We start from the raw sequence: 22500 nt of genomic DNA on the forward strand, positions 1-22500 counted from the left end.
ACAAATTGATTACCACCCATCCCAATAAGAGTAATAGCAAATTAATACTATGCTCAAAAAAACATAAAAAATACACTAACAAATATACATTTTCAAAAAGTAATAAAAACAATATATGTCAAGCAAATCGAAAAACATTAAACGATGAAAATAATAACTAATTAAAATGCCTTTACACAAATGCTGCCTCATTAAATTCAGTTAAAGTAATTGAATTATCATTATTAGCTTTAACATACAAACCTCATAATATATTTATCACTAAAACTTTGTTCAAAGAAGATTCTTTAGTTAATATTGAAATATATTATTTACACAAATATTAAAACGACAATATTTTAAACACAAATAAAGGCAGTGGTATAGCAATATATGTTCATGACAATATATCATTATTTGAAATAAAAACTTTTCAATGTATGTTACGAAATCTGAACAAATTTGGTGCCTTATCAAGTATGGAAATGAAACTATTAAGCTTGTCTGTATTTATCGTCCACCGTTCAAAATCAAAAATGATTTATAATGACAAAAAATCAAATAACACTAACATTGAAAGGTCAAACCAAGCTGACGATGAAATAATTCAAAGTTTACAAACAGCAAAAATAGAGTTAAACAGAAAAATATATACTGGTATACTCATATGTGGTGATTTCAATTTTCCATACATCAAATGGTTGTTTCTTAATTTGTTTTTATGGTTTTACCACAAAAATAAATCCAATTATTTTTTTAATTATTAAAATAAATTCAATTAAAATAATTATAGTATACTATTAAAATGTAATAATAACTACAATAATATGTATTGGTTAATATAAAATTATATGAAAAATTAAATATTACAGGACTGTAGCAGAACAATTAAAACGAGGAGAATTAGTTGAAGCAGAATCATTTGCTATGGTTACTATATTCTTTAGTGATATTGTTGGTTTTACAAAACTTGCATCAGAAAGCACTCCTTTACAGGTTTCTTTTTTTTTTATTTCATTTTATTTATGTTATCTGTTTCTTATATTGTAGGAGGTATCTTAGTTACTGTTTTCTTTCATTATTTTATCATTTATTTTTTTTACATTTTATTATTTTTTTTTTGTTGCTTTTTAATTTTTGTTTAAACAAAAAAATTAATTTTATTCAATTTTTGCAGGTTGTTGACTTGTTGAATGATTTATACACTTGTTTTGATACCATCTGTGATCAGTATGATGTTTACAAGGTATTATGTGTGTGTCTTTATATATATATACATATATGTATATATATATAACATATATATATATATATATATATATATATATATATATATATATATATATATATATATATATATATATATATATATATATATATATATATATATATATATATATGTATATATATATATATGAAACTTTTAGTAGTAAAAATCATGTAGTTATTTTTTTAATCTCGTCAAAAAATCAATTATATATGTATATATATATATATATATATATATTTATACTCATAAATCCGTTAATTGTTTATGAAATCTTGAGAAAAGTTTAGTATAGTACTTTTTTGGGCCAAAGAATTGGATTCTGAGGTTAAATTTTCTGTGTGTTCACTCTGACCCAAAGATAGAATGGGGCAACAGTGGGGCAGGGGAGGGATGCTAAGAGTCATGCTCTTACTTTTTTTTAAATTTTTCAAATAAACTATAAAATATTAATTAAAAAATAAAATTATTTAAAAAAAATTTGTCTTCCACTGCCCCTTGCCACATATAACAAAGAGCTCCGTGATGCTTGTGACCAGCAAGCTAATAGCTGGCTAGGTTGCTTAAGGGTCAACTTGATTCTTGTTTGTGGTATAATTAATATATGGGTAATTTCTGGCTAATATAATTTTTGAAAAAAGAGATCATATCCGATTCAAAATGAAATATATTTAAGTTCATAACAATTTAATATTAATAACAAATATACACACATTTAAGTCTTATTGATTTTATTTAGTCACAGAAAACATTCTTGAGTTATCATTTTTTCCTTACTAAATACGTTGTTCATGTCTACTTTACACTCTCTTGTGGCATGTCCTAATTTTCTTCATGTTCCACATTGCAAAAGTCTTTTTTTACTGGCAATCATTGGATATGTTCTTATCATCAGTCTACAGTAAATGTCATGTGTATTTATTTGCAAAGACATCTGTCTCGCTTTACAACTTGTTCCTGATTTATAAGCCCTGATGAATTTATTCCAACTTTCGCCTGACTGCTCAGAGTACTTTGCAATAGGTGATCCACCTGTAATCATAAACAGTTCCCAGGCATGTGCGCACATTTGATGCAAGCTGGGGCTATCATAGTCCATGGAAATGTCTGTTTATGGAATACCATCAATTCATAACCAACTTTTTTAACTTTATTAGAATCTGCTTTTTTGCTAACATCAACATGCTGATTAATGCTAAGGAGTATATTGAACTTAAACAACAAAGCCGAGAAGCTATCTTGGTCTTCTGTTTTTAGAATTACAGAACTGATTGACTTACTTTCTTTTGGACTAAAAAAATGATTTGCTATTGGTCCATTGTTAGTGTTACCACCACTTAAAGTAGAAAAATGATAGAGTATTCCTGTTTTTTCATGTACATTTTGAATAACTTTTCTTTTTGCTGTTTTCAGAGCACTTTTTACCTTTATGTCTTGCTCAGACCATGTATGGGTTTGTTGGCCCACAATTTATTATAACAACTGCAGACAGTGGTCAAGTGCACGTAGCTTTTAATGAAGAATGGAAAAAATTTTACATCTTATTCAACAATAATTTCATGGAACTGCCCATGTCTTTCAGCATCTTTGTAAGAGATTTGGCCATTTTCTAGTCTTCTCCAAATATTGAGCACATCATTATAATTTTTATCTATGGTGAGCCCATGTAGTATACATACCAGGTCATCATCACTTCTAGATCAGTTGCCATTGTGACAATAAGCTCCGGAATCACCTACCAATAATTCTACTATTTTGCCATTAACTGTATTTATATGTTTTTACAAATATTTGTAAACCATTTCCTGAAAGAATTGGCTGAGTTTCATTTTTTGGCAGTTAACTCAGAGTTAGTTTAAAATACTCCTTTACACTCTCCCTAGTTTCTTTTGCTTTTACTAGAGTAACATACCTGGCAAAATTAATAGAGTCAAGGGTTGGAATAGTTCAGATTACTTGATTTTTTGAATCTTTAATTTTAAGGAGACACTGAAATGAACATAGATAACTTGTTCCCTTTAAGTCTGCATCTTGAGGATCAGAAAACTGATGACAATAGTGATTTCTAGAACCTTAAAGTCCAAATTTACCCTCTACAAGTATAGAATGATTTTCAGCACAAAACCCGGATATATCAAGCAGAGACTAAGCGGTGTCTTTGATAACACTGTTCACAGGGGATGAAGTTTGCTTGTCATCACTGCTCAATTCCTTAGGTAGCAAAGTACATCTAAAGGTATCTATATCATTCCTTGTTGGCAACTTTAGTTTTGGGAAAAGCTCAAGTCTCAGCTCCTGGGGAAATATATAAAATTTAAATGTACAATTATAAAAACAATTAATTGTAATAGTATTTGATTGCATATTTTACCTGATATTTATTTATAGATAGGTCCAAGTTGTAGATTAAAGCAGTTGCTTCCTGAACTATATTGTTGGATATATTTTACTCCTTCCTCCTTCCCTCATCCTTTTTCACATCTTAGAACAACTTCATTAAGTATTCTGACTTATTATATTACATCTAGCTCCTATAGTATTCTGACTTTTATTAAGTATTCTGACTTATCTACTCCCTGTTCACTTGCATGTTTGTTCACGATGTCCACAAAATCATCCAGAATTTTGTTGTAGGTACATTTTTCAGTTCGATCCTTGAATTAAATGATAATGTATTATGAAAAGTAAAAATATAGCTATGGGGTGTCCCAAATAACACGGTGCTTAAGAAATTCAAATAAATTTTTACCCTAGTCTTTTTGATTTCTGTCCTCTTTTAGATTGTGGAGCTCCCTCTTCTTCTATATCACCCCTGGATGATGATGCTACTGCAGGTAGTTTTCCAGGCAGTTTTATCCCAACTTCTTTTTTCCATTTGTCTTTCAATTTGCTTTAAAATTTTCTTGAAGTTTTCTTTTTCATTTTTTTAAGTTAGATTATATCTCACTTTGATTGTTTTTAAAATTAGCTTTGGTTTTTCCAATGAACCTAATTTGATGTTCAAGGTTAGTAAAATTTCTTCTAATTCTCCTTTCTTTATCAATAACATTTTTTCACATTTTACCATGGTATTCCTCAATTGTCTGTGAAAGTAGATTTTCATAATTGCAAAACCTTGAATATCAAAATGTACGAACAATTAAAATTTAATTTACTCAGTTTCCAGGGGTAACCGTTACCAGGGATAACTAAAGTGTGGAATTTTTACACATAAAAATAGAAAGTCTATATTGTATGAAACATTTGAGTTTATTTGCGGCCTTTTTTTTCCTGTTGTTCTGTTTTTAATCAAATAAATATACTTTCAATTTAGAATTTTTTAGGTCCAAACAAAACTGCACAAATTAAATGTTTAAATTTCAATTTTTCTTTTTCTTTATGTGGTTCGCAAATTAAATATTATTTACAGAGCAGGATAGAAAAAATTTTTTTAATTCATGGAGTATTTTTTAATGTATAGTATTTCAAAGTTATTGTTAAAAAACTTTTGGTACAAAAATAAGATAAGTATTTTGTGTCACTTTTTCAAAAATAAAGATAAATATTTTGTGTCACTCTTCAAAACAGCTATAAAAACAAAATGGTTTGATGAATCAAATTTTTTTTGCACTGACCTACATATGTCCTACACAATATAAATTTACTATTTAAAGTAAAAAAATAAAAATCAAAAATGAATTATTTTGTGTCCTGGGCACACTGTGCAATAGTGAAACTATAAATAGTATCCTCAAATAATTATTTTGATTTTTAGCAGTACAAGCTTTTTTTCTTTGAAAATATGATTAAAAAGAATTGTATTAAAAACTAGATCATCAAATAAAATTATAATAAAATTTTTTTGTATATGAATAAAAAGCACAGTTAAAAGGATTTTGCTGAATGACAAGTCACACAAAATTGAATTCTGGTTGATGAAATTAACTTAATGTAATTCTGTGAAAGTTTTCATCAAACCCTTCACAGAAAAAAGATTACATTCAAAAATGACTACTTGTTTTAACCAATTAAAGAGATGATTTTTTCAAGACTAGAGTGTATAGTTGTGTCATCAGCACTTTAAAGGTAAGTTCTTCACAGGAAAGAATGATTTAATAATTTTAAATCTTTCCCAGATACACTATATGAACTTATAAAGAAGACCAGAATGCCATGCATTATCAAAAACCTTTGGCCAAGAGCCTTTATCTTATTAGTTTTATTTAATAAAACTTCCTGTTATAATGGTTTACAAGTTAACAATGGTTAGAAGTTTATTATTTTAAAACTCGATGACCTTGCTGTCAATTGTAAGTATATTGGGGATAGTGAGTCAGAGCAATCTACATTTTTAAATGTTGTACAAATGCACTTTTCCAGGTAAAAAAGATTCAGTTGAGTTGTTTTTATACTTTAAAGACTATTAGAGTTCTAGAGAACACTTGTAAGATTGTGGAGATGTAGTAAGACCAGATAAATGTATGACAGTTAGAGCATTAGGCTGAAACTGGTTGAGCACCAACCTGGGCAGTGTCCTACATGGTCTTTATTATTGTCCATTTTTTACAATATACAAAAGTTGCAATGCAGAAATTTTAATTGGCTTGATAGGCCATTTCATGCCCTATATATACTCAAATTATGGAAACATTTCATTGCTTCCAGAACTTTCTAGAAATTTTTATTAAAATTGCTTATTAAAACAATTTAATGCAACATATTAATGGAGCATATGGTGCATTCCACAAAAACTATATGAAAATTGTGATTTTAAAAATCTTCTTTAGGTCGTTTATGCCGATGGATTATTAAAATTTTTGCTTTATAGGTCTTAAAAATGACATAAATATAAGTTTAAACTTTAGTTTTGAGGCAACTTCACACTACGAAAACTGCTCAAATTTCTTGTTTTCCAAAATCAAAAAAGTGCATTTAATAAGTTTTTTAGTGCCTAAAGCAAGCAGGTAAGGGGCCATTTATAAAGTACGTACGCAGTAAAACCACTGATTTAGGACCCCCTCCCCCCTTGTATGAATGTGTACACTTTCGAAGCCCCCCCTTTCGCGTATGTACACATTATTTCTTTTCAAAATAAATACCAACTTTTCCCCTTTCCCCAATGCATAAATATTTCAAAACATTAAAAATAAAAAAAAACATTTAGTTTATTTGACATTTCTCAGTACTAATTTAAATGTTAAAATGTTACTTAATGTACTTAAATGTTAAAATATTACAACATATTTTAACATTTTAAGAGAAATGAAAAAAACCAGTTTGCGTACAGTAATTTAAAAAAAAGAATCCAAAGCAAGTTTGCTTTTGTTTTTGTCTTTATGATTCTCATCTCACTACTTATTAAATTACTTCGCAAAAAATAAAAAAATATTATTTGGAATGGTTGTCACTCGATTTCTTTATTCTCTCCTCATTATTTATAAAAAATTAAAAAAAAATTGCGACTGAAGTCAGAAAAAAAACACAATACTGATTTGTTACACACGTGAAATTAAATGTTTAAAAAACAAAAAATAAATCAAGTTTATGAGAGATATAGTCAAATCATGTATGTACTCACTGTCTTTAACACCGCCCTGTACGTATTAGCACGCTTTTGGGAAACCCCCCCCCCCTCCCTCCCCTCTACCCCTTTCCCCATACCTGTGAAAGTACTAAATGTACTTTTAATTGACAAAAATGATTTTTAACCAAAAGTAAATAATTAATAAATTCTTACACTCTGCAAATTACTGACGAGAGTAGTGCAAAAAGAATTTTTTGTGCCATTTAGTTAGCTCATAATAGGTGCTACAAAAACAAGAAAAAAATTTGGGTGGATATATTAGCCTCTAATTCATGTAAAAAAATATAAACGTTACAGCGTGACTAAAATTTTCTCATTGTTTTTTAGTTTTTAGATCAACACTGCAACTCAGCTAATATAGATGAACTGAATTATTAACTTGGCATCAAATAAAAAATTCAGACATTACTCTTACAAGTTTTATAGCTAAATTACATTTTTTTAATTAAATTTCAAACAGTTGCACCTTGAATTAACTAGTGGTAAATGTACGCTGTGACCAGACACATTTAGGTAATTATAAACCAGGTAAATGGGCTGTTTTTAGTAAGTTTATAACTTAGTAGAGAGGTATTAGACAAATATATAATTACATTTTCATAAAAATAGTTCTTGCATAGTAATCTTCAGATTTACGCCCATACTATATCAGTGTCAAATCGCGTCCATATTATATTGCTGTCATATATACAACGTTTTAAAGTTTTTCTGTAATTTTATCTGAAGATTTAAGTTGTTTCACTAAATACTTGGCACTTGAATAGGGTCGCATTTGTATTTTCCCATTATTGTTTTGAATTAGGTGCACTGCAAATATTTCTGGTTTTGCTGGTGCTTTTGTAAATCACTCATCAATTTTAAATTTTTTTATTGTGTTTATAATATCTTTCATAGAAACAAAATAGATATTGAAATTAGTCTCATTTTTAACAGCTTTATGAAAAGTTATGGCATCTGTTATTATAAATTTTCTCTAAATTATTTTTTGTGTTGCTATTCTTTTAACAGTCCTACAAATTCTAAAAGCATCTACCGGTCTTTTCCCATGTGAAGCAGCAAAAAAGTTCCAGAATAATTTTAAATCATGTTGTTCTTCCAATGAGCATATTGCTGATGCAATAAAACGATTTTTAAATTGATTACTCGGCCCGCTTGTTTCAACCTGTAGTATTTTAACACTTGATTCAATATGGTTAGATAATAAATTATGGTTAGATAACAAATACAAGAATAGATTCTTTTGAATGGATTAAATCATCTGAAACTATGACTGCTGATGAGTATGAATTTCGGTACCAAAATACAGCAGTAAACACAGTAACTTGCTTCTTGTGCTAATGTGCCGACTGCACTTCTTGCCACAAATTTTGAATCAAACTTGTGCAGGACTTCAAGGATAAGGATTATATTTTGATGTTGTTGACAACAACAAACGTTTCTTGACATTGAACTAGATAAAAGCACATGTGGTGGGCATAAACTTTGATTTTCCAACTGATTCTTCAGGATAATCACCTTTAAAAACAGCATAAGCTTCATTAACATTCATGTACAAATGATGTATTTGCACAGTTTCTTTCTTATTCTTTAATCTCAAGACAATGGTGTCTCTTTTACCGGGTGCTTGATGGGACAAAACTACCACGCTGGTAAAAACCAAGAACCAATTTTACAGTTAAAGTCTAATGCATTTTCAATAAATATTTTTTCTGGGCTAGGCATTTCATTCATTTTTTTAAAAGTTTTTGTACAACTTTAAACCTCTTTCTGGGTGGTTTTGGTAGTGCTGACTCGGCTCTATAACAGCTTTTCCAAAATTGCTTGCAAATTTGTAATGGGATGATGTAACAGCTACAGATTTTGATTCTGCTATTTTTTTTTTCTCTTTCTCTTTTGTTGCCTTTCTTTTTCTTGTTGAGCCTCCAATTTAGCAAGTCTTCTTTCTTTTCTCCTTTTTGATTCTTTTTCTTTAACTACTTTTTCACCCAATTTTTTTAACTGCCTTTCACGATATTTCTTTTAACGTTCAGCATGAATAAGAGGCATGTTAAACCCTTGAAAGATTAAAAAAAGCAACACAGTAGTTAAGGAGATGCACCTATTACATCTAAGCTCAATGAAGTTACAACTAACTCTTAGAGAGGCTCTATGTATCCCAAAAAAGAGCCTCATGGATAGCTGAGCATTCATCCTCTAAATGTTGCCTATGCAAAACATACTTATATTTTGTAGTTTTTGTAGAAAACGTCAAAGAAAGTTTGCTGCACAATAATCTGGGTCATTAAAGTTGATAAAAACACATTTGTGGTTTCAGTTAAGCAGTATTAAATTTTGTTAAAAAATTGTTACGGCGTGACATAAAAAGATTCTAAAAATAGCTTGAACTAATTATTTTTTTAACATGTTAGTAATTTTTTAAATGTACTAGATAAAGTTCTCATTGCGTTGGAATTTCGAAATCTTAAGTTTTACTGTTTGTCTTAGAAGTAAAACTATTGGTACCCTATTTGTCACAGCGTGATAATTTGAACGTTTAGTCAGGGTTGGCGTGAACATTTGATTAAAATAGGTGTGAACATTTGATTAAAATAAATGTTTTTCTGAATTCGTCTGGCAATAAGTATGTTTTTATCATAAGTAGCAATGATTAGTGCGGCTAAAAACCTGATTGCAATGAGTAAGACAGTTTTTTTTTTATAGGTTCAATCAAACTTTGGCGATTAAAAATAAATTAAATTATTGCAAAAACGCCTATTTTTACCTTCTGTTTCAGCCCATATAACTTTTTATGATAGCGGCATACTATAACAAGCTATATATTTTCTGAAGAGGAGAAATAGAGCTTTTCTACTCATATATAGTATTATGTATATTGGTTTCAATTTTTGTGAGACGGTCGTGGAATTGCTCATCAGTAGGGTCAGTTGTATAAGCAAACTCGATTTTTACTTAAAAAGTTTTTTTTTTTTAAATTTTTTATTAAAATGTAACGTTAGACTGTTTAAAACAAAACTTTGTAATTTTTTAAGGAAAAATTACTTCTAAATTTTATACTTAAAGATGCATAATAAGTTAAAATAATAATTAAGTAATTAAAATAATAATAATATAAATAATAATTTAATAAAATATAAATAATAATAATATAATTATCCACAGTGCTTTTTTTATAACTTTTAAAATAATAATGAACTACATTACTCACAGCGCTTTTATTTCTTCTTAATTTTATAAATTATATTTGCAAATATTAAATTTATTTTTAAAAATTTAAAATACCATGTTGTGAGTTTTATTTTTTAATGGATTATTAATCAAGTTGCTCAAGTAGTATGTAAGTAAAATTTTGTTTTATATAATATGGTAAGATGCAAAAAAAAAAAAAAAAATCAAAAATGGAGGAACAAATCCAAGAACAAAACAAATCTCTTAATACAGTTTATTCAAAAACTTATAGAATTAAAATTTATAGAAGTTAAAATTTTACTCAATGAAAAGAAAAACAAGAAATAAGAAAAATAGCAAAAAGAAGTTTAGAGATAAGAAAAGAAATGAAAAAACTGAAAAAATTAAGACAACTCTTTTTTCTTATCCTTAAGTCAAAGGTTAGTTAATGAAAAGAGTTAAAAATGCTTTGATAGAATCGAAGCAACTGTAAAAGTTTACAAAGTGATATTATCCAAAACCATTTCATGCCCTTTAGTTGGCACAAAATTTTTATCCAATTGATGATATAAAATTGAGCATCACCAAATAGATTAGACTTTGTTAAAGCTTGGGAGGATGGAGTTAAACAAAAGTTTTCTACTCACAAAAATGTGTTTCAAATTAGTTGTTTTTAAAGAGTCACATCCCGTATTTGATTATTTGTTGACAGACACGCATTAAAATTTCATATGTGAGATTTTCATTTGTGTTATTATTTTATTGAGTGCTTTATGAACCATTGTGAATATTGTATGGATCCACTAAATATTCAATCTTTAGAGCATAAAATTTAGAGTTTAAGTAACCAAGTAGCTTGGTAAAAAAAAACCTGAATCAAAAGGGACTCATACTAAGGTTTATTGCAATATTGAAAAAGTTTCTAAGCCAATAAGTGAATTATTATTTGAAATATATGAACTAGCTTCTGATTATTTGGATCATCAGCTGTATATCATTAATGTCAGTTACAGTCATTTGCAATTGCATCAGACCATCAGTAGCATTCAAAAGAAACCGCGATTCCTTTTATGAATGTCATTATAGAAAAACTGCTAGAAACCGTTTAAAAAGTTAAATTTTGGGGTGATAATGCCACATCTCAGTTCAAAAATAAGTATGTAATGGAGTCTTTATAAATGATACAAAAAGAAAGTTAATTGGGTTTTTTTTTTGTTGTTTGGTGTAGTTATTTCTGGTCAATGGGACAACACTTCATGATTTTTTGTCTCAAAGTCAAATTCAACAAACAGGTAACAAAACCAGGCGAGTTTGTAGATAGTAAACCATGCAAGTTTATAAATAAGTATTAAGCAAGTTAAATTTTAAAATTAAAGTTAAAGCAACACTATATTATTTTTTTAATTAGAATTTTAATTTTCAAATAAAAAGTTAACACATTTTTTATATTGGCGCCCTCATGCAACTCTCTATAGTTTACTGAGCTAAATCCTTTTTTTTTAAAAAAAATTTGAAGAAAAATAATATTTACCAATTTTAATAATAATAATATCTTGATCAAACAAAAAATAAAACTTGACTAAAGTAGCATATTTTTAAATAACTATGGTGATCTGCAGGAGAGCCAATTTTTTGACTTTGGCTCCAAAGCCCTGGTGCTATGAGTTTAAAGAATTACGCCAGTAAGATTAGTAAGTCATTATCTCCAGAATAAAATCTTTTGCAGAGGGAACTTCTATGTAGCTTATATGTACAACAAATGATCTACATAAATTTTTTAATTTATTTAAGTATTTTTTAAATGATATTTTTTAAGTCAAATGTTTATAGTAAAAAAATAGCAAATTTCAGTGTTATGTCGGTAATGGGCATATATTGTTTTACTTTAAGATAAATACAAGTATGTTTAAAAATTTTAAATATACATCAATATTACTCATATATATAAACACATTTTCACTTTTGTTACAATGATCTAATATAAATGGAAAGCATTTAAATTTAAGTACAAAATTTGCAAATGTTACATCAGTATCCATGGAATGCTCCATATTGCTACAACACACTAAAATAATTTACTTGACTAGTCTTAGTTTTAATTATTGTTGGTGTCATAGTAGATGTCATAGTTAATGTCATAGTAGATGTCATTATCGATGTCCATCTTTTCCAAATTGACAAAATTATATTATTTGTAGATCAAATTTATTTTTATCTTAATAGGTAGAAACAATAGGAGATGCTTATATGGTAGTTTCTGGGCTTCCCGAAACCAATGGAAATCGGCATGCTGGAGAGATTGCTCGGATGTCATTAGACCTTCTTAGCGCAACAACCCTTTTTAAAATACGTCACAAACCTGAGGCAAGACTTCAATTACGTATCGGAATTCACTCAGGTTAGTTAATGGTTTTAATATAGATTTGGTTTATTTTTTTAAAAAGTTTTTCATTTTTTGATTAATTTTCTATGTGTATTTTAATTAATAGTTTTGCAGACCAATGGGGTATAAAAAAAAACCCTCGTTGTTTTAGTTTGGCTTAGTATTTCAAGTTATTACTATGGTTATTCATTAGATTCTTACTTATATCATAATTCCCATACAAATTTCGGGAGAGGTGGCCTTACTTTTATAATAAAAAAAATAATTTTTATGCTTTTATCTATCTTTGAAAGATTTTTCAGTAAGCCCATGTAATAGTATCCCTTTTCTTGGTTTTATCTCAGGGATTTTCTATTGAGTGTAATTAATTGGTATATTCAGTAATTAATTGGTATATTCATAAGTATTAGGTAGTAGGGGTGTTCAAAACAATAAAATTTTCAAAACGCGGATTTCAAAAAGCCAAATTTGGAGCAAATATTAAAAAAATACAATTCCAAAAAAAAATTCCAAAAATATTTACATTTACCTTGTGCTTTTGAGGTTATCTTAATCTAGCAAAACATCATCACATCCACATCTAGTGTCAATATTAAAGTCATCAATATCTAGTATCATCAAAGTGTCAATATCTAGTTCACAAACAACTTTAAATAAAATGACACCAATTTTAACATTTTGGCAATAACTTTGCTCAGTTAGCTTTTCATCTTTAAACCATTAACAACAGTTTTTGTGTGGGCAAATCAAGCATAATATGTTAATAGGTAGACTAGGGGATCAGAACTTGACTCCACAAAATCATGTTCTTAAATAAAATTCTGATTATCACATAATAGTTAAATTGTTTTGATTATGATTACAAATAATACAATTATATTTATTAAATTATTATATATTTTTTATAATAATTGTTTTTGTCTCAATATATATAAATATTTTTAATTTTTCCAAACTGTTTATTTAATTGTTGTTTGAAAATTAATATTGATTTAATTGTAATATAATCTTATTAATTGTTGCAGTTAATTTATTATTTTTTTATCGTTAATATTAATTTATGATATTTACTTAAGATTAGTTGCAAACTATTTGTAAATGACCTCGATTGTACTGACTTTTACAGTTTTTGTATTCAACTTTTGCTTAGTTTCAAGACTGTTGCAAGGTTAGAGTTAACAACATGGCAACACTTAAAACTTAGTTAAAAAACAAATATTTACGCTTTAAATACTTATGTTCTGTAAATACTTATAGGTCCTGTTGTGGCAGGTGTTGTTGGTTTAAAAATGCCAAGATACTGTTTGTTTGGTGATACAGTGAACTATGCTTCACGTATGGAATCCAGTGGATTGGGTTAGTAAGTTTACAATAATATGTTATTTTTTTCTAGATAAAATATTTAATGTTTTTTTTTTTACATAATTAGCGTTACGCGTCCATGTAAGCCCAGAATGTTTACGCATTTTAAACGAGTTAGGGGGTTTTGATCTTATCGAAAGAGGACCAGTTGAAATGAAGGTTAGATGAGATTTGATTGTTAAATCTAGTATGTTTTTTTTTTGGTTATTTTTTAAAGATTTTTTTAAAGTTATTTTTAAAGATTTATTTTTTATTTTTGTTCAGTTAGTAAATATTCTTTTTAGGGTAAAGGTACTATTGTTACTTATTTTCTTGCCGGATACGAAGGGTTCAATAAAGTTCTACCTGATCTACGATTTGCGGCTAGCCTAGAAGAACACAATTTCAAATAAGTATTTGACAGACAAATTATGTTGCGTAACTTGTTGCGAAAAGAGAGAAATCTTTCTCGATAAATTAAAGAAATGCTTCCCAAAATTGCTGCAAATACTTTTTGTAAATTTACCTTAGGCGATATAAACAATTAATATGAAAAAAATACAACGTTGGATATATGTTAATATGTATATATTTATTTTTTATAGATTAAATAAATTGAATTTTTCTCAACACCTGTTATAATATTGTTAATAACATAATACATTAATAACTTTAAGTTGTTAAACACTAAAATAAAAGTCATGTCTCATTAAATTAATCATAAGAGATTTGATTTTAAAGTTCGAATTTTAATCTCAAATTGCTTTAAACTTATTTCTAATTTTTTTCTTTCTGTTTTATTTGAACTTATTTGAAAATAATTACTAAGGAAAGTGGGGAGGGTCAAATAATATAAATAAAAGGTTAATTGTTTGTTTCGGAGAGCTTTTATGTTATTCCAAACTTCTGATTTTGATAAAAAGTTAAACTGTTTTATGAAAAAAAATTTTCGGAACTGTGGTAAAACGTTGAAAAATCATCTAATTTATATACATATATATATATATATATATATATATATATATATATGTAAACATATACATGTATAATATTATACATATATATATCGTCCCCTCAGTATTATCTTGTTCTATGTCGCTGAGCTATGGTTTTGAAAAAAAGGCATTTGAATTTTTAAAAGCCCTAAAAATGTTCAAAATAAACTTTGCACCAAATTTTGTTATTATAAATTTGTCAAGGTCAATATATAATACCCTTATGAACCATTTTTAGAAAATTATTGTATATTTAGTGTTTAAAAAAATGATTTTTGACTTTTGAGATAGAACAAATTACTGACAAACTTTACAAAATACAAAAATTGTTTAATGTTCTAAGTCAGTTTCTTTGGGTTTTTTTAATTATAGTTTGTCCAAACATGCACAAATGTCTTATTTGGTGAATGTTTTGAATGTATTTCTTACCAAGGCACAGTGGGCCAGAATGCACTTTTACTGGACAAAATTCATAACTAATTTAATATTAGAGCTATATTCACTAAAATTAGTATGAGAGACGAATATGATGTCTGCGCTTTTTATGAAGGTAATATTTTTTTATTTCGTTGCTATGGATACCTTTATTTTGCTTAGCAACAACCTACTTTTGTTATCTGCAGATATTTTATAAGTGCTATATTCACTAAATTTGGCATGAGTACCAATATGAGATCACACTTCTTACAAAAGTGAAAATTTTTTAAATTTAGTTGTTATGGATACTTATACTGCTTAGTTACCGGATACTTTCCTTAGTTACAAAGTGGTAAATTGATATTTGAATATCTTATCGGATTTTTGACCCACCTATATTGAATAAAAATTGAGTATTTAGGTAAATAATGTTTTAGGAATAATAAAAGCAAAAAATAGTGCAAGAAAACGTTATCAATTTTAAATTACATCAAAAAATTATAAAACAATAATATCGTTTGAAGATTGTTTAAGTAATTGTAAAACATCTGAATGAAATGCTTTATGATTTGTTTGGCGTGATGTTGATTTACGCAATGATGAAATAACAGGATCACTGGAAACTAGGAGTCTATTGATAAGATCAGTATTTGTTGCTTTTCTGGATGTTTTTCGGCTGAAATTTTCGCGATAAGATTTAAAGTCTTTATTTCTAGCCTCTTGAGCTTCCTCTGACATAAGTCCGATGGGCTTCATTTTTTTTTTCCCATGTAATACCATGGATAAAGGGACACATATAGTCTAAAAGTGTCAAAACAATAATCCTTGAACTTTAGGCAGTCTATTTCATATCCTGAAGAGAGCGTTACCAAGATAATGTAAAATCTGAATATAAGGTTTTGGTCAATACCCAGAATTTCAGCTGTTTGTTCATATGCTGCAAAAGCACGCCTTGAGGTATTGCCATCATTACTTGTTCCAGAACCACCACTTTTAGGGAAATCAACAACAAGTCCCATTTTGTTCATAAAATCAGTCTGAATCTTTTGTTTAGCTACAGATGCCTTTTCTTTGTGTTCTTTAGATCTTGCTTGCCACTTTCTTATTTCTTTTTTATATGCAATGTGCAATAACATCTCAAAAAATCGAATCCATGCATGAAGACTGGAAAGACCATATTTGAACTCTCTGTTAGTATAATCTATATAAAGGATATCAAGACTATTCATATTTTTTGGAGAGACACCACACACTGAACAGCATTGGTATGAGTTATTTTTTTCAGATAATATTGTTTGAACCTTCCCATCAATCATTGTAAGTTCAATAATACAATTCACTTCAATAGAAGATCCGCAAACCTCTAATAAAATCATACCCAAGCTTTCTATCTCACTTTTAATGTACTGATCTTCTTCAATCACAGATTCCTTGGATTCCATTTTGTATGCAAATCTTATGGGTCTACAATAGGCTGTGGAGGACGACTTTTGATTTCTCCAAATAGGCACCTTTTCGTTGCTGTTGTTAAATCCAGTCAAATCCAATGGACAAGACAAGTAATAAATAATGATTCTTCACGCTTTAAATCTCTGTTAATGTCGGGTTCTGATAAAACTTGTTTATAAATGCTTTGGCCAGTAGCACCATCAAAACCAGCCTTACACGTTAGTGTCATTGTTTTTATTGCTTTGTCGTTCAATATCAAGTGCCTTAGCACAGGTTCCTGAACTGCACAGATTCTTTGCAAAGTATGAGTCATTAAATCTTTTAAAGGAACTGAAGCTGAATAGTCCTCCACTGTTATGTTTGCAGGATAACATTTCAATTTTGCATCTCTGACATCATTGTAAGCGGGGTAGATGTTATATTCTTTCTCCAAGGCTCCGCTTCTAATCAATTGATAGGAAGCTTTTGTCAGACTTGCATCAATTATTAAAGCCAGTGCTTCGTCTGCTTGAGTATTAGTTGCTTTATATCTGTATTTGATATATTTAAAACATTCTTGGCAGCAATAACAACAGATTCATCTCTAAATTTTTTATTAGCAGCAAAAAATAATTCATTGGATGAATGAGATTCAATTAAACAAGATACACGCCGTTTTTTAGTTTTATTAGAACTATTATCAAATGCAACTGGTTTTCGACCACGTCTACTTGCAGTTGGTTCATTGTCTTTTTTTCTGACAATTAAATATTCATTAAGCCAGTTCAGTTTCTTTTCAAAATTTTTTACAGTATAGTTTGCAGATTTCCACTTTTTTTTATACAAGTAAACAAATCGTTGAACAGCATGTCTAAAATCAACGTCTTTAAAATCAGCAAATTTTGGCTGAATAAATTTTAATATATCTTCAGTAATATTTTGTTTTGAAATACTAAGATTGTTTTTTTGGAGAAAATTATGAATGTCTAAGTTTAACAAAACCATATCTAAATAATTATTGTAACAAGTATTTTGTATCGTCAAGTAAAATGTTATAATATATATGCCGCCTGGACTACTAATACTTGTTAGTAATTAAGTTACTACAAGTGTTAGTAATTAAAATTAAAAGTAATTAAATTACTGTCAGTGTTAGTAATTAAATTACTAACAACTACCGAAAATATGTTGTTGCTATGTTATGCAAAGTAAGGTATCCATAGTAACCAAAAAAAGTTAACCTCATAAGAATTCTGAATCTCATTTTAATACATACCCCCAATATTGTGTATTTAGCGCAAGTAAAATACTGTTAAAACAACGTTAATGTAAAAATGAGTTGTTGCTATGCAAAATTTAGTACCATAGCAACCAAGTTAAAACATACATAAAATCTGAACGGGGATTAAGGGGACGAGCAATCAATTAAAACTCGATTGAAGCATCATATAGCTCAAATAAATATAAGACAACACATGGCAAATTGTGGTAATTATTAGTTATTGTGCGGCAAAAAATAAGTTTCTTAAGAAATTTTTTTTTTTAATCCGTGATTTTCAAAGTATAACTGAGATAACATGCTATGACAAATTTATTTCACACATTGGTTTTTCTTATCTCTAAATACTCTAGAATAACATGTACTAATTTTTTGTTTCAAAAACGTAGATGTAATTGAAATATAACACAACGTTGATGTCACCGTTAATTACTTATTTATAATTTTTTTATTTTTTTATTTTATCTCAATATTCAAATGCTTAGAGTCCTGGTAACTAAGGGATTTAATATAAATAAATTATCAATAGATTTCTCCTAATATATGTAGATACTAAAATTAAATAGGTTTTCAAGATTAGACAACTAAAATTTTTCCCATTTTGTCCACCTACTCGCCCACTGTGCAAGGACGGATACAAAGATGGGATTATCCCCTTCCCCCCCCCCCCCTCATCTTAAGAATTATCGATCTTCAAAATATTATTGATAGAAATAAAAAATAAAATAAATATACAAAATATTATTTTGCAACATTCGAATTTTTGGCAAAAAAAAGTTAGTTATATACACATTTAATATACTTATTAGTAAACTAATTTATAAGCAATTTTTACGCTCTTCGCGTGCATCTTATTTTTGTTCAATATGACTTAGATGCTGAGCCTGTTCACAATCATTTAAAGTACCTTCAGCACTTTTGATTTTAAAAAATTTACACTAATTACACCTATCTTTTTTTCTTTGCCGGAAAGAATTATTGAACTTAGTTAGAAAAATGATCAAATGAAACAGTGGTTTTAGCTGTAAAAATCATTTTTTTTGGTCATATAACCCCCTCCCCCCTAGGACAATGACCTGGATCCACCCCTGTTTTAGACATTATTTGGTTGTGTTCAAGTAAAACATTTTTTTTTTTCATGAAACATTTATATTAAGACATAAAAATAATTAAGAAAAGTACATGAGAGATGCACATGAATTAATAAACACAAAGAGTTGCCATATAATTTCTATCAATCTCAGGCATGTAGGGCATCATTTTTTTAATATCTTCATTCTTTTCTTTTAAAAGTGAGTGGCTTTTTTTGGTCTGAATTGACAGTTTTGGTGCAGTTATTGGATATGCTATAGATTTCTTTTTTCTTAATGATTGGGCACCTGCAAAAACTGAGGTGAAGCCGTCTGCATGTTTTGTTTTAAATGAAACAGTAAAAGGATGATTGGAATAGTATTTTAATTGCTTTACTTGAGTAAAGGGCACTTTGGTAAAGTTATAGCTTTTAGCTCCAGCTTGAATATTTAAAAAATCAACATCTTTCATCTGCAGGATATTGAAAGGTTTCTGTCGCCTAACAGACTTTAGTATTCTGATCAGACCCAGTGGACTGTATACCTCAGTTTTTTTAATTTTTGGTCAATGCTGCTATGAACCGCATCAACCTCTTGAACGCAGCAATGTCCGCTTGCAGAAAACTTTTGAATAATAGATTCAACATCAGGATGAGCATTTAAAAAATGCTTTATTTCCGTGCTCATAATACTGTTTCTATTTTGCGGAACGCAAGAATCTGACCACAAAATGAGGTTCTTAAGTTGTGGATGGGTGGTAAGCACAGATTCTAAAATTCGTAGGATTGCAGATGCCAAATCATAAACATCTTTATCTAAAGAAAGATGTGCTGTCATGTTATAAACAGACAGCTTCCTAAGATAAAAGAAGTTGGATATCTCAGCCTTGGGAACTGTTAAAACATTTTGTAAATCAAAACAGAGAATAGGATGTCCTGACTGTCTGTCTTTTTTGCGCTCTTCGCGTGCATCTTCTTTTTGTTCAATAAAACTTAGATGCTGAGCCCGTTCACAATCACATAACATACCTTCAGCACTTTTGATTTTAAAAATCTCACACTTATCACACCTATCTTTTTTTCTTTGCTGGAAAGAAATATTTAGCTTTTTAGCCGGTTAAAATCGTTTTTGCTGACAAAAGTCTTGGTAAAGCTTATACAGTCGACTAATAGACAATTCAGACTCAAAGTATTTTCTATTTGTATTAGCACGGCAGTAGTGCGAGTCTATAACCGGAATACTATATATGTGTTTCCTAACGCCATCTCTGACCGCGTCAGGAATTTTCTTTTTTGTATGTTTACCTTGTTTTCTTGGAGTAGGCGTGTTTGTATCTGTTTGGAAATGTTTATAAAAATATGAAATTCTTTGTTGGCTTATGTCAAGAGAGTTTAAAAAGAAAGGTTTGCAAACTCTGATGGGAATCCCTGCCAGGTGAAAAAAGTAGGCAAATGAATATTGCCGCCTCGCTGAAATTGCAAGTGTTTGTTTAGTTTTTTTCGCAATACGTGTTGTATTTTCACTATAAAAGTGTGCTTTGAGGTCATCATTGAGTCCCCAAAATTTGTTAAATAGTAACTCCCGTTGCTCTTGCGGAAAATAAATGTGGCATTTAAATTTACAGTTAGTACAGTCCTTCTCATTATTGATCTCTCTCTTTCTTCTTATCACTTTATTCGTGCTTTTATACTCCTGGCCAGCTTGACGCCTTTTTTTATTGACATTGCATTTCCAGCTATCTGGATTTCTGGTTCTTTTACATCCAACTTTTTTTTTTGTCGAGAGTTGCTCTATTGGCACAACTATTTCTAAGTCCGAATGTAGTAGCTTATTGTGGAAACTTGAATCAACACTGTAGAAATAAAAAGTATAAACTTTAGCTACATTTAAAAACAACATAATATTAAAAAAAAAATCAAAAATTAATGACAATTGGAATTTCATAAGCATCGTAATTAGCAGGGTAATATAAGTTATTTTTTTACAGTTAGGAAATAAATAATATAAAGAATTTAGTCTTACTTAAAGACTTTGCACAATATATATATAGTTATTTAAAGGCACAATATATATAGTTATACATATAGTTATATATATATAGTTATACATAAAGATTTATAGTTAGTTAACTACTAGTACTGTGTATGAGAGCTAGTCTTAAGTTATTTTAACCCTTTAATGCACGATATTTATATAATAGTTGATAATGCACGATATAATAGTTGACTATTTTATCTTTAAAAGAACATAAAATGGAATCCAATTATCGGAAAAATAAAATTTTCCTTTTTATTTTAAAATTTTAAAATTACCATAGTAATAGAAACTACTTACGAGTCGGTAATTAAGTAATTCAAAGTCAACTGTTTCTTTTGTAACTAAACCAATAAACTTACTTGACGACATTTTGAAAATATCAAAATAAAAAGTCACATGACTTGCGCTACAACATTGATTTGCAGATTTGGGCATTACAACATTATAATACTAAAATGTTTTAAAAAAGTGAAATAGAATAAGATAAAACTAACAAAATACGTAAAGTTGTAATTAGAACAAAGTCAAATTGAATAAATCTTGACGAAGCAGAGAAGGTAATAATTTATTAATAAGTGGAAATAATACATTATACTTTTTTTAACAATAAAAATTCGTTTTTGCAAAAAAAAAACATTTGTAGATAACAAGATAATACTGAGGGGACGATATATATTATATATATATATATATATATATATATATATATATATATATATATATATATATATATATATATATATATATATATATATATATATATATATATATTATATATATATATATATATATATATATATATATATATATATACATATATATATATATAATATATATATATATATATATATATATATATATATATATACATTGTTTGCAAGAGCACAATTTTTGCAATAGTTCTGATAAATATAACAATTTTTAAGTGGTTCGCCAGCATTTTAATTTTACAATAATCATTTTCAAGTATATGAACCTGTTAGATACAAATCTATTTGAAATAAAAATAAGTGAAACAAATAATAATTTTTTTTTTTGCAGTCAAACAAAAGGAATAATGAAATGTGTGAAACACCGACGTCATAGAATAGTGGAAAAAAGTTAATATTTAGGGTATTAAATACGTCATAGAGTAATAGAAAATGTGTTTGTGTCCATTTTAAGAACTTCTGAATATATGCTTATACTTAATTGATTTTAAATTTTTTAATTTTTTTGAAACATTGAAAGCAACTAAATTACAATAAAAATTTCTTTTTTAAGAACTTTGTGTTTGATGCGGTTAGATGATGAGATGATAAGATAATACGGTGAGATGGTGAGATTGTAAGATCAACATCTAGATGACAACATAACCACTGACATAGTCTAATTTTGATTTCGACATGGCTGATAATATATGTAAAAACTTTGATAAGCCAGCATCAAAAAAAAGTAAGATATGAAATTATTAGGTTTTTCTTTTTGATTAATCATGCATAGTAGTTTTGTAGACTCAAAATGAAAAATTTGTTTATGACTCTTCTTAAATTATAAATTACAAGGACTCCGAGCTGTGCTTATTTTTCTATATTTA

At 28.2% G+C, this 22500-nt stretch overlaps 2 protein-coding genes across 3 annotated transcripts in view; both read left to right on the plus strand.

Annotated features, from left to right (window-relative positions):
• The window catches only part of LOC136082344 (uncharacterized), a 158260-nt gene that overhangs the window by 12120 nt on the left and 123640 nt on the right, over positions 1-22500 (plus strand). The gene's annotated exons all lie outside the window — the stretch shown is intronic.
• On the plus strand, positions 516-14328 carry LOC136082622 (atrial natriuretic peptide receptor 1-like). The gene is made up of 7 exons (XM_065802037.1): positions 516-679; positions 852-975; positions 1157-1225; positions 12198-12372; positions 13615-13713; positions 13787-13878; positions 14004-14328. The coding sequence occupies exons 1-7, from the start codon at positions 516-518 to the stop codon at positions 14109-14111; spliced, it is 831 nt and encodes a 276-aa protein (XP_065658109.1). The 3' UTR covers positions 14112-14328.

This window comes from Hydra vulgaris, chromosome 07 (assembly GCF_038396675.1).
Source record: "Hydra vulgaris chromosome 07, alternate assembly HydraT2T_AEP".
NCBI lineage: Eukaryota > Metazoa > Cnidaria > Hydrozoa > Anthoathecata > Hydridae > Hydra > Hydra vulgaris.

Bases quoted from the DNA above. Each gene is read 5' to 3' on its own strand.
- LOC136082622 (XM_065802037.1), top strand. From the start codon at position 516: ATGATTTATAATGACAAAAAATCAAATAACACTAACATTGAAAGGTCA. The intron at 1,226-12,197 runs GTATTATGTGTG...TTATCTTAATAG, and splicing joins ATCAGTATGATGTTTACAAG to GTAGAAACAATAGGAGATGC. The intron at 12,373-13,614 runs GTTAGTTAATGG...AAATACTTATAG, and splicing joins ACGTATCGGAATTCACTCAG to GTCCTGTTGTGGCAGGTGTT.